The sequence below is a fragment of the Maniola jurtina genome, chromosome 15 (genome assembly GCF_905333055.1).
Source record: "Maniola jurtina chromosome 15, ilManJurt1.1, whole genome shotgun sequence".
Classification (NCBI taxonomy): Eukaryota; Metazoa; Arthropoda; class Insecta; order Lepidoptera; family Nymphalidae; genus Maniola; species Maniola jurtina.
In genome coordinates, this window is record NC_060043.1 from 2,253,037 (window position 1) to 2,266,449 (window position 13,413).

At 37.8% G+C, this 13,413-nt stretch overlaps 1 protein-coding gene across 1 annotated transcript in view; it reads left to right on the top strand.

Annotated features, from left to right (window-relative positions):
• Positions 1 to 13,413, top strand: part of LOC123872413 (adenylate cyclase, germination specific-like) — a 100,536-nt gene that overhangs the window by 55,674 nt on the left and 31,449 nt on the right. The window contains exon 3 of the mRNA XM_045916677.1: positions 4,362 to 4,497. Coding sequence (XP_045772633.1) covers positions 4,362 to 4,497 — 136 coding nt within the window. The remainder of the gene's footprint in view (positions 1 to 4,361; positions 4,498 to 13,413) is intronic.

A 13,413-nucleotide genomic window follows, 5' to 3' on the forward strand; every position in this document is an offset into this window, starting at 1 on the left:
TCAGCTTCACAACCCGTTGACTGAGAGATAATCTGTTCCAATTTAAAATTGCATGTAACACAAGCTTGGGTATTATAGGTATCAAGCTAACAATCTCTCGCCCTCATTTCGCCCGCGTCAAAGTCGGGTCAAGCTCGCAGATATCTCGAGAGAGATGACAAAAAAAGTTTACATCGGTCGCTTTAAGCTTTACAAAAAGTTGGAGTGCTTAAGACTAAAATATTAAGGTTTCAAACTGACAATGTTTAGTCTAATTGGTTCTTACAAATAAATAAATTGATTTCTTTTTCTATGCGTCGTGCATCATCTATATCAATCTAGACCTCGTGTCATATTAGGAAGACAGCGTCAAGACCGGGAGCCGCAACAGAAGTGGCTGAAACCGGCAAGCGGCTCAAGTATGGCTTTCTTATCGAGAGTTAGTTACATTTTTGTTCCGTTTGACGTGGAAACCCTGGAGCCATGAAGTCATTTCATGTGATTCCTCATCTGTTGATAGAAGGGCTGGCTCATTTTTACGCAAAGCATCAGCCTGGCAGTATTTTTTCTACCATTCCACGTGGGCATGATTCGTACATTAGGTAATTAGGTAGATAAGGCTAACTTTAAGTATTATTGCAATATTTTTAATTAAAGAAAAAACCCTCGACCTCAATATTGTCATCAAGCGCAAACCTATCACTCAATAAAAAAAGTTCCAGATTTCATTAGCTTTTAGTATCTAGATAGGTTCGCACCTACAAGATCTTTAGTATAATACAAGTGTAAATTAAAAACCTATAACACCCCTGACAAGTGAAGGTTACAGTAACTAGAAAAGAGCTGATAACTTTCAAACGGCTGAACCGATTTTCTTGGATTATAGCTAAGACACACACTCTCGATCAAGCCACCTTTAAAAAAACTAAATTAAAATTGGTTCATTAGTTTAGGAGCTACGATGCCACAGACAGATACATAGATATACACGCCAAACTTATAACACCCCAGTTTTTGGGTCGGGGGTTAATAAACTGTTTATACTCTAGTGGCAAATAGTAAACGCTTCACCAGTCAATTATGTTCTAACTTGGCATTTGGCAGCCCTATTATGTATTCTATGGCCCCACTAACTAAATCATGAGATGTTGCATGTAAAGTGAAGTCGTTAACGCTAAAGAACAACCACCTAAATATAGACATAATAAATCTATATAGGTAGGTACTAGGTACTGATAATATGGTAATGAACAATCGTGATCTTAATCATGATTAACCCATTGCCGACCTACTGTTGAGCATGCGCCTCCTCTCAGAATGAGAAGGGTTTAGGCCATAGTCTGCCACGCTGGCCAAATACAAATTTGCAGACTTCACACACCTTTGAAAATATTATGGAGAACTCTCGGCATGCATGTTTTCTATCTGCTACTAAATTATGTGCACTACGCCTAACTAGGTATTATTCAACACACCTAGACTCTTTCTCACCAAAGTTTGCCTGGTGGAGATTTCTTTAAGCAATAATGCCGACTTTGCATACAATTATTTTTAAACCCTGACCCAAAAAGAAGAGTGTTATAAGTTTGAGGTGTGTAACTGTGTATCTGGCATCGTAGCTCCTAAATGAATGAACCGATTTTAATTTAGTTTTTTTTGTTTAAAAGGTGGCTTGATCGAGAGTGTTCTTAGCTGCAATTGAAGAAAATCGGTTCAGCTGTTTGAAAGTTATTAGCTCTTTTCTTGTTTTCTTATAGAGGTTTTTGTGTCGGAGGTTTTTTTAATTTTGAGTTATTAGTTTCTCTTTTTCTTGTTTGTACTAAAGTTTTCAATCTATACTATACGAGCAACTTTGTTTGTTTAGTTTCTTAGGCATGACGATGGATGATTTAAGTTGACGGATTAGCTGACTCTAAACATAAAACAAGGAATAAAATGAAACCGTGCTTAGAATTCCCTTAGCCTTGGACACAGAGCTTGATATACAGGTAGTGTTACAATACGATCCGATTAAACTACATTAGGTACGGGTTGATACGTGACCACAATAAATAATGAACATTATAAGGCCTTGTATCCATTTGAGCAGCCTCAGGCCGTGCGTCTTCGACTTGACACGAAAAAATGTCCTCCCAACCGAATTTTCACCCACAGAGGGCAATATTCTTTATTACTCAGATACAAGTTAGCGCTTAACTGCAATCTTACCTGATGGTAAGTGATGGTGCAGTCTAAGATGGAAGCGGGCTAGCCTGGAGCGGGTTTGGCAGTTTTTAGGGTTCCGTACCTCGAAAGGGAAAACGGAACCCTTATAGGATCACTTTGTTGTCTGCCTGTCTGTCTGTCAAGAAACCTATAGGGTACTTCCCGTTGACCTAGAATCATGAAATTTGGTAGGTAGATAGGTCTTATAGCACAAGTACAGGAATAAATCTGAAAATCGCGAATTTGTAGTTACATCATTAAAAAAAAATTAAAATGTGTTTCAATTTTCAAAATAAGATAACTATACGAAGTTGGGTATCATTATGAAAGGGCTTTACCTATACATACTAAAACAGATTTATTTTTATTTTTATGTATAAAAGTTTTTGATTTATCCTTACCATTCCATACCTTTTTGGATTCTAACCGGCATCGTACCGTAACGCTTAATCGCTTGGCGGTACGGCTTTGCCAGTAGGATGGTAACTAACCACGACCGAAAGCCACATTTCATTCTGAAAACTCTGTAAGAGCAAATTTAGCAGATTAACAACTGCAGTGTCACATTATTTACCTTTTGTACACTCAATACCCTGAACTGCAGTGTAGATTTTTCAAGTTGGCGTATCCCAGGAGACCCGCTTTGTTAACCGAGCTTTTGCAATCAGATTTCCTTCTACGATTAGCATTTTTATTGCAGTCAGGTTGCATTCAAAGCGTTTGCGTTTTAGTGTGTGCTTACTAGCATCTTGCATGTCTGTGAGCCAAAATCGAAATATAAAATTGCTTTTCTGTTGCTGGGACTAGTATAATATACAAGGCTTACTTAAACATTATCCTGTGGGTGTGATCTTCTAACTGTAAGCACTAATAATAAGTAATGAACTCGAATAATATCGGTCTGAATATTTTCATTCTGAAAACTCCGTATAGGTAAAAAATTAGCAGATTAACAACTGCAGTGTCACATAATTTAACTTCAGAACACTCAATACCTACTCAGAACTCCAGTGTGGATTTTTAAAGTTAACAAAGCGGGTCTCCTGGGTTACCTACGCCGATCGACCTTATACAATGCGATTTCCTTCTTCGATTAGCATTTTATTGCTGTAAGGTTGCATCGAAAACGTTTAGTATGCGCTTACTTACAATACTGTGGGCTATAATCGAAATATAAACTACTTTTCTATGTTGGTGCTAGTAATAAACGTCTTTGTGTGAGTTTAGAATACAGCTAGACTCAGTCGTTTACCACTCGTGGCTTAGCGGTCATAGCGTCGGGCGCGACCCTCAAATAACGGGTTCGAATCCTGCCGGTTTTACAATTTTTGATATGTATTTGGAAATTTCCTTGAAGTGTAGTTAAAACACTATCATAAAAATTAAAAAAACATTGTGATATAAAGAAAAGATGTTTTTTTTTAGTCCCAGAAAAGCATCGATGCAGAAAAGGTGTATTCGTTCCACTAGTAAAATTCCTTCGAAATCTGATAGAATCGTTCAAATATTGGTTCCCTCGTATATCTAGGATTCTCGTAAATGGGTAGGTCATGTATTATGCAGTTTATTACGTTGACTTGGAGGCGAGAAAATTCAATATGGAGTCAGTCGGTGCACGTTGAGGGACTAAATTAAATTTTCTCCTGTTTACTCAACTACAACACAAAGTACTGCTAAAATTATAGTAATTTAAGCACTCTGTTTGTTATCTGTTTGTTGACTCTTAAAGTTGGGTGTTGTGGCCTAGTTGCGAGCGCGGTTTCTGCAGATTGGGTTGACTAAGCAACGTTGACTCAATGCAGTAACTGGATGGGTGACTGATTTTGGAGGTCCAAAGATCTTTGCATTCCGTCCAGCTTTCCCCGGCTATTAGGTAACACACATACTCAAGCTCACACGATCTCTCTCTCGCTCACACACACACACACAAAAAAAGTCGCTTGCGGAATTTTCGCAAAAGAGAGTTCTCTGTATAATGCCAAAAGACTGCCCATTATTGTGGAAGGAGTACGACCCTCAATGATTATGAAACGGGCAGAGAAAGGGAAAACCATTAAAGCTCTATTAACACACTCAATATTTTTAGCATAGATAAGTACCTATATTAATAATTATAAATAGATAGTAGTTTCAGAAAAGAAATCGTACAAGACTAATGTAGTTTTCTTTGTCATCAGACGCGGTCGACGTCTGTTCCTATTGCAAATGGTGGTGCTATGCTTCGTGCCACATGTGGCGCTGATCCTGCAGAACTGCTCCATCATGGCTCAGCTGTCACAGACCTTCGACTCCTCACTGTATCTGGACAACGAGGTGGGTATAAGCAATAAGTGTATTAGATGTAGTTAGGGTTTCCTACCTCAAAAGGAAAAACGAAACCCTTACCTATAGGATCACTGTGTTGTAGGATAACTTTTTGTTATAGGTAAGTTTCAGGGTTCCTTGCCCGAAGGGTGCCGATGGGATCCTATTACTAAGCTTCCATTGTCTGTCTGTCTGTCGGTCCGTCCGTTGGTCTATTAGCGGCTGTATCTTATGAACCGTAGTAGGAAGAAAGTTGAAATTTGCACAAAGTATGTATTTCTATTGCCGCTATAAAAATAATAATAGAAATTTCAAAATGACTGCCCGTCATATTAAATAAAGTGTTATTTTTATACGATGGTACAGAACCCTTCGTGTGTGAGTCCGACTCGCACTGATCCAGTTTTTTCAAGTTTTTATCTCGTTTATCCTATATAATATTATTTCTTCGATCAGTCCATTCATTAACAATTTGCCAGTTCTATCATAGTTAAGTCCATAATAAAGATCGGCCTAGTGAAACGAATAAGATAGTAGTAATTTTGCTTTATGTGAACCATTACTAGCCTGCCATAGCGTCGGTTATTCTTAAGATCCCCGGTTCCCACTAAGAAAGTATTTTTAGCAATTGCTACGGATTTTAGAATTGCCTTAATCCATACGGATGAAGTCGCGGGATATTTGTATGCTTATATGTAATTTTTTTTCAATTTAAAGACTAGCACATGGTTGCAATCAGACTGAGAGCAAACTTGCTGGCAAGTGATAATGCAGCTTAAGAGGAAGCGCTTGCCAAGAAGATGACTATTCACTCTTGACTTAACTCCATATTAAAATTGGAGGGGAAAACTGGTTTTTTTATTTTATTTTTTATAGGCAAGCGCTTAACCATAATCACACCTGATGGAAAGTGATGACGTGGCCTAAGATGGGACGCGTTTACCTAGCGGAAGATTCCGGAAAGACTTTCCATATTAGCCTAGCGGTTCGAATTAAAAACGAGGAGCCAAATTGCTTCGTAAGTAGTACCTACCTACGTGCCCGTTGAATTTCAACTACGTACATCCGTACGTAGTTGAAATTCAGACCTTATCATACTAATATTATAAAGGCGAAAGTTTGTGTGTATGTGTGTGTATGTTTGTTACTTCTACTCAAAAACTACTGGACAGATTTGGCTGGAATTTGAAATGGAGATAGATAATATGCTAGATTAGCAGATAAGCTATTTATTATCCCAGAAAGTCAAAAAGTTTCCACGGGATTTCTAAAATCCTAAATCCACGCGGACAAAGTCGCGGGCATCAGCTAGTTAGACATATAAAAATCATGATACTTAGGTTGTTGAAAAGCTAAAAAAATGACGTTATTTAAACTTTTATTACCCTCATTGAGAATAATCCTTAGCTCTCAACATGAGATATGAGTTGATACTTAATCTGCGGTAGAAATTGTTCCCATAAAATACGCTTCGCCCATAAAAACTTCAGAGTAAAAGGAGCTTGGTTAGTTATAAAAACAGGATACAAGATCTGTTTGCCGCATCAAGTTCCACGCGTGGGAGTTGATAAATAACCATCGATAATATCGCAAAAGACCTTTGTATAAAAGCTTAAATCAGTCAAAATAGAATATCTATATGGTACAACATGCAGCATGTGGATAGTTACTGCCTACTAAACATAAACGGAAAGTAAGCATCCAAGCATTGCATGCTTCACAACACAAATCTTCCTGTAGATGATGGAATTCCACAAAGAAAGCCTTGCTTCTACCCAATATCCAGCTTTTCTAAATGTCTTTGCTTGTGATGACATTATCCTGAGCAGTTGATGCAATGCAATTAAATTGCTGCGGACGCGATATAATCCAGGATGTTTAATTAGCCAATGAATTTAGCATGCAATGCGGTCAGTACATTTGACATGCGTTCGTTATTTCCAGACGCAAAACATTTACGAGTAGAAATCATACTTCTCACGGGATTTTTACAAAGCCGAAATCCACACATCAAAAGTTGCGGACATCATCTAGTAAAAAATATTTAGACCAGTGGGTCACGTATTTAGACTGACGACATAGTTGCGCATAGCTTCTCCCTCAAGAGGAAGAGGTGCGTTGCTCTTTACTGTGAGCGGGGAGCGTCGTCAAGAGAATTCAATTATTCTAAAAACGTACGCCTGTCTAGCTTTTGTACAAGCATATTTTTACTTTATGTTTAACTAGCGACCCGCTCCGGCTACGCACGGGTAGCTTATTACAATTTTCCCTACGGATCTCTTATTTTTTTGAAAACAAGATATATCCTATGTCAATCAGGAATAACGTAGCTCTTCACTGGTGAACGAATTTTCAAAATCAGTTCAGTAGATCCAGAGATTACTTCCTACAAACAAACTTACAAACTTTACCTCTGTAGACTAGTAGGTATATAGACTATAGATGAAACATACCTTTCAGTGTCAAGAAACGTGCTTGTACTTATGTAGATTTTTAGTATCTAGGTCATCATCTGGATCTAATTCTCACCGGCTCACTACTGAGTACGGGTCTCCTCTCAGAATAATTTAAGGGTTAGCTATAGTAAACCACGCTGACCAAGTGCGAATTGACAGACTTCACACTGCACACACCTTTGAGAATATTATGGAGAGATATGCTATTATGGAGGTTTCGTCACGATGTTTTCGATGTTAAACAAGTGATATTTAATTGCTTAAAACGAACATAACTCTGACAAAATTAAATTAATTTTTTTTAAAAACCCCTTCGGCTGAAAAACTTCTAAAAAGTAAAAAAAAAAACTATTCCGAAACAATCAATGATAACTTCGTTTGACTATTCAATAGCTTTTTGTAAAAGCTTACTTGAATAAAGCGCACCATTCAAAAATAATCTATCTTTTTTTCCGAGTTAAAAGGATAGATACGAAGACGTATTGGACATTGGTCAAGATTAAAAAAAAAAATAAGCTTGTTACTCTTTGAAACTTAGGAACGGAATTTAATAGGGTCATTTTCTTAGAAAAATAGCGTTACGTAAAGAGATTTTCCCTTTAGGCACTTGTCTGACCGCAAACGAGGAAGCGACTAGCTATCGACTATTTACTCGCTCAAGAAATCGATATATGATTTCAGTGTCAATAAAAGAGAGAAATATTTTAATAGTTAATCACTGGCTGTGCTCACTGTCGTCAAGAACTCTCTCTCCACTAGTTTGTCTACTGTTGCAGCGACAAGAGCTAACTTGCTCAACGACATTCTCTTGGCGGTCAAAACGCTCGCACACAAGCAGTTTAAGCAGAGCTTATCGCTTAGACAACAAAGCATCAACAAGTTTTTTTCTGCATTGACTAAGATATGTATCGGTCGATTACCTATATCTAAGCGACCGATGCTAGTAATCGCCTGTCGCACTCGTTCATAGCCCAGCGACAAAACTATTCCAGCTATACACTCGCCTATCATTGTTTGCCAACTGGTTTCTAGTTTTGAGCTCAAAATCACCGCTAATCATCGGTGGTCGGACAAGTGCCTTAAAATGGCCGACGTACAAAAATGTGCTCAAAGAAAGTCGACATTAATTTAATTGACGTTAAAAATCTCCTGTTTTCCTCTCTGGAATTTTCTATTTTAGAAAATTACTTAAATTACTTAACTTCAGGGTTAAGAAGTAAATACACGTAAGTTCTAAATTGGATAAGACGCGTAGCTCGAGCAAGTTATTCAAATTGGCGGCCTTTTTATAGTAGGTATACGTTTTTCAGGTAATATATTTTAAGCTAGCTTATTTAAGTGTTTTAGCTTATTTAAAATCAAACGGAAATAGGTACGATGTGCGACGTGATGAATCTCGCGAGCTACACTTTAAGCAAAACTTGCTACTTTTGGAAGTTTTTTTTTCATCGTGTCTATAATAGTTAGTTACAATTTCCAAAAATGTCTCCTTAATCATCACAAGGAACCAAAAGCTTAATTTGCTATAATCCACCAAACCAAAGAAATCTGTATGGTGCAACATAGCATGCGACATGCACCGCCCGCCCTCCCACTGATAAACATGCAGGAAAAGCCAGCCACCAAGCAAGCCACATGCAATATGCAAGCAAGCAAGCGAGGGCGGGCATTGCATGTCGCATCGTGTTGCACCATACAGATTTCTTTGGTTTGGCGGATTATAGCAAATTAAGCTTTTGATTCCTTGTATATATCATGGACTTCCGCAAAATAACGCCTGCTTCTATACTCCTTAATCATTTTTTCTCCAAATCCCCGGAAACCAAAAAACCGTCAAAATAAAATAAAAAACAAAATATTTGAGTGGACCTCTACTTGCGGTCTGTGTCCCTAGCCTAATAATAATGACTCTTGGCAGCACAAAACTGAGTTGGCGCAAGAATACAGGGCTCATATATTTTCCCCGTTCCAGCTACGTAATTAGAATCCTGAACTTTGTTGTTTAGAAGGTATAGGTACAAGAGCCGTAATATAATGCTCAAACATTTGCCTCGCTTAATTAATACGGGTTAATCAAAAGTCTAAACTTTTTCTAATTAGTACGTCGTAACGCCGTTAACCAGGCTCGAGGCGTACCCCTATTTAGACTTAAGCCGGTTAAGTGCGAGCCGGATTCGCACACAAAGGGTTCCGTACCGTCTACAAATATGCACTTTTTAATTTTATGGGTTTCCGTACCTCCAGAAAGAAAAAGGAACCTTCAGCGATCCTGATTCGTTGTTTGTCTGTCGTGTCTGTCAAGACCATAGAAATAAATAAAATCCAAAATCAATAGTTAAGATCCGTCAAGGGAATCAAAACCTATAGGGTACATCCCGTGTTGACGTAGAATCATGTTTGGCAAGAAGCAATGTCTTTTATTATGTTATATCTTGTCTGATGATAATGAAACTCTGGAATTGAACTCTTGGTGTGCGTGTCTGATTGGCATTTGACCAATTTTTTTAATTAGTATGGCGGCCACTTAAAAAAATATATTATTTTGTTGTTAGGTATAGCGGAAATAGAAATACCCACTGTGAAAATTTTAACTCTCTATTTAAAACAGTTCATGATATACAGCCCGCTGACATAAAAACGGATGGAAAGGCTGACGGACAAACGGATGAACAGCGGAGGCTTAGTAATAGGGTCCCGTTGGCCTTTCGGGTACGGAACCCTAATAAACGGTCGCTACCGGGTATAAAATGGAGTGGAGACGTGTGGCCTAATTGATCGACATAATTAATCGACTGAAACTATTAACTAACGTTGACCTAAGTCGCTGACTAGATTGGTGGCCGACATAGGAGGTCCTAATTTGGCTTTTCCTTTTCGGAAAGGGGTCATGACCCTCAGCTATGAGGAATATGACGCAGAAGATAATTGAAGAATCGGATATAAAGTATATTTTAAAAACTCCGTACTATCCATACTTCCATATTAATCTGTCTGTCTATCTTTTCAAGCCCATCAGTTTAACCGATTTTATGAAATTTGGTACAGAGTTAGCTTAGATAATTCCCAGGGACGGACAAGGCTACTTTTTATCCCGGAAAATCAAAGAGTTCCTAAACCGATTCATATGAATGGTGTGAAAAGGTAGATTGCGTCCCGGAAATTGACAAAAGGCAATTTTTTTAAAAACCTGAATCCACGCGGATGAAGTCGCGAGTATTATCTATTAACTAATATTCTCTTGGATGAATTAGTGTTTAATTCATCCAAGAATATTTTCTACAAATGCTAAAATGGCCGGGGTACCTAGGTAGGTATACTATAACTAACTTCTATAATAGAAAAATACAGTATAGGAATACCCAACCCACCCCTGTGTGGTCGACCGCGATGTTTCAGCCGCAAACGACTAAACGTGGTATTTAGTCTTCCGGAACGATGCCGCGTACAAACTGATAAGGAATTTGGGACTTATTAACAACTAACTGACTAGCTGATGCCCACGACTTCGTCGGCGTGGACTACACAAATTTCGAACCCCTATTTTATTCTCTTAGGAGTTGAATTGACAAAATTCTTTCTTAGCGGATGTCTACGTCGTAATAGCTGCTATCTACAACTCGATCCGTTCAGTGGTTATAGGTCAGCCAGCCAGTCAGTCAGTCAGATTTTTCTTTTATATATTAAGTTTAGACTAGTTAGCATGTGCCTGCGTCGTCTTTCACTTGGGTAAAACTTGGGAAAATCCTGAAGAAATCCTTTGCTATTCCAGGATAAAAAGTAGTCTATGTTCGTCTTCAGGATGCAAGCTATCTTTGTACCAAGAAGACGTTGCCTATAACTTCGTCCACGTGGATTTAGGTCTTTTGAAAGCCCGTGGGAACTCTTTGATTTTGTGTACTGAACACAATGTCTACAATACCTTCCAGGTAACAAGTAAATAGGTATCTTCTAAGTAGGTAAGCGCGCTCCAACTTAGACCTCTTCATTTCTCTGTTTCTCAGGCATGATTGTCGTCAAGCGCAAGCCTAACTCATAATAAAAAAACAAATTATGTATCTTCGCTCCACTCCGCTTAAGTAGATATCGACCCTTATAAAAAAATCGTGAGGTATTAAATATAAATAAACTTTTTATAAAAAAACTGATAAGAACATCGATTTGTCGCTTTATAGGACGCCAATATCGTAAACAGCTTACCGAAATTAATCGAATAAATACCGATATAAATTAATAGGCTTTCGTAGGATTATGATAAAACCAGGCTTTGATCAAAGTTCAACTTTCTGTTTAACTTTGATCAAAGACTGAATAAATTAATCAGTAGGTAATTGGATGTCGACCTTTCTAAATAATATTAAAATTTCTATAGATATTAATAGCCCATATGAATAAAAAATCTAGCTTTAAGTTCTCTGTTTATGCTACGGATATTGAGTATATTATGTGAGGCCATTTTACGGGACATTACATGCTCCAGTAATATGACATTTCTCTGTAAACAGACTGACTCGCGATTCTCGATACGTTTGAAAGAAAGAAAGAAAGAAAGAAAATGTATTTATTTGTTGTTTGACGTTAGCTCGGTTAACGCAGTACTGTGTGCCGAGTGTGAGATCCACAAAATTATTCGAATGACTTCACTACTGCGTTAACCGAGCTAACGTCAAACGCATCGAGAATCGCGAGTCAGCGAGTGTGAGATACCACCGAAGCTAACCAGCCCATACGCGTGTACTCACCGTGAATTGCGTTTATTATTTTTGTAATGTTGGCGTCGTGATATAAACCAACCAAATTTAGAATGAAATTTCTATGAAGTGATTGTATGGAAGCAGCTGTCTATCAAAATTTAACTGGTTATACCTACTGTCTATGTTTATGTTTTGAAATCATCGTCTTTGTAGGTAGGTATAGTATGTACGTCATCATTATGAATTAAAAATGAGTCAAGTGTGAGTCGGACTCGCACTCTAAGGGTTTCGTAGCATCGTACAAGATATTTTAATAATTTTACGTGGAAGACTGTAAGTTAATGACAACAGCGCCATCTATATGTGATTTAGAAAACTGATTATGTTAAGAACACATATTCTTTTAGAGCCTAGAAAAGTAAATTAAAAGTAGTTTTGACTAAAATACCGCCCTGCCATAATTTTTAAATCGTAGTCCTTTAAATTAAACTTGAAAAATGCAAATAAATGTCTTTAAAATTATCTCCTCACTCCACTTTCACTGTAAAAATCTATGCGACAACTTAACTATCGCGTTAGCGTCGTGTTTACTCGATGTACTTCGCGAATTGTCAAAATTTGATACTCGCACTCGCATAGTTCTTGAATCAACCAATCACGTGCGCTCACGTTGTCACTTTCGCATGCGAGTCTGTAAACAATAGTCGGTCCCGAGGACGTAAACAACTCGCACTCACTAATTATGTTTCCCCTTCTTGTCACTAGATGGCGCTGTTTCAATTCCATACAAAACGTAGTTAACTTTTACGCGATCGAATAGGTTAAATATCTCCCACTAGGCACACAGTGTGCCGAGTGGGAGATCCACAAAATTATTCGAATGACTTCACTACTGCGTTAACCGAGCTAACCTCAAACGCATCGAGAATCGCGAGTCAGCGAGTGTGAGATACCACCGAAGCTAACCAGCCCATACGCGTGTACTCACCGTGAATGGCGTTTATTATTTTTGAAATGTTGGCGTCGTGATATAAACCAACCAAATTTAGAATGAAATTTCTATGAAGTGATTGTATGGAAGCAGCTGTCTATCAAAATTTAACTGGTTATATCTACTGTCTATGTTTATGTTTTGAAATCATCGTCTTTGTAGGTAGGTATAGTTTGTACGTCATCATTATGTATTAAAAATGAGTCAAGGGTGAGTCGGACTCGCACTCTAAGGGTTTCGTAGCATCGTACAAGATATTTTAATAATTTTACGTGGAAGACTATAAGTTAATAACAACAGCGCCATCTATATGTGATTTAGAAAACTGATTATGTTTATGAACACATTCTTTTAGAGCCTAGAAAAGTAAATTAAAAGTAGTTTTGACTAAAATACCGCCCTGCCATAATTTTTAAATCGTAGTCCTTTAAATTAAACTTGAAAAATGCAAATAAATGTCTTTAAAATTATCTCCTCACTCAACTTTCACTGTAAAAATCTATGCGACAACTTAACTATCGCGTTAGCGTCGTGTTTACTCGATTTACTTCGCGAATTGTCAAAATTTGATACTCGCACTCGCATAGTTCTTGAATCCACCAATCACGTGCGCTCACGTTGTCACTTTCGCATGCGAGTCGGTAAACAATAGTCGGTCCCGAGGACGTAAAAAACTCGCACTCACAAATTATGTTTCCACTTCTTGTCACTAGATGGCGCTATTTCAATTCCATACAAAACGCAGTTAACTTTTACGCGATCGAATAGGTTAAAAAACTCCGACTAG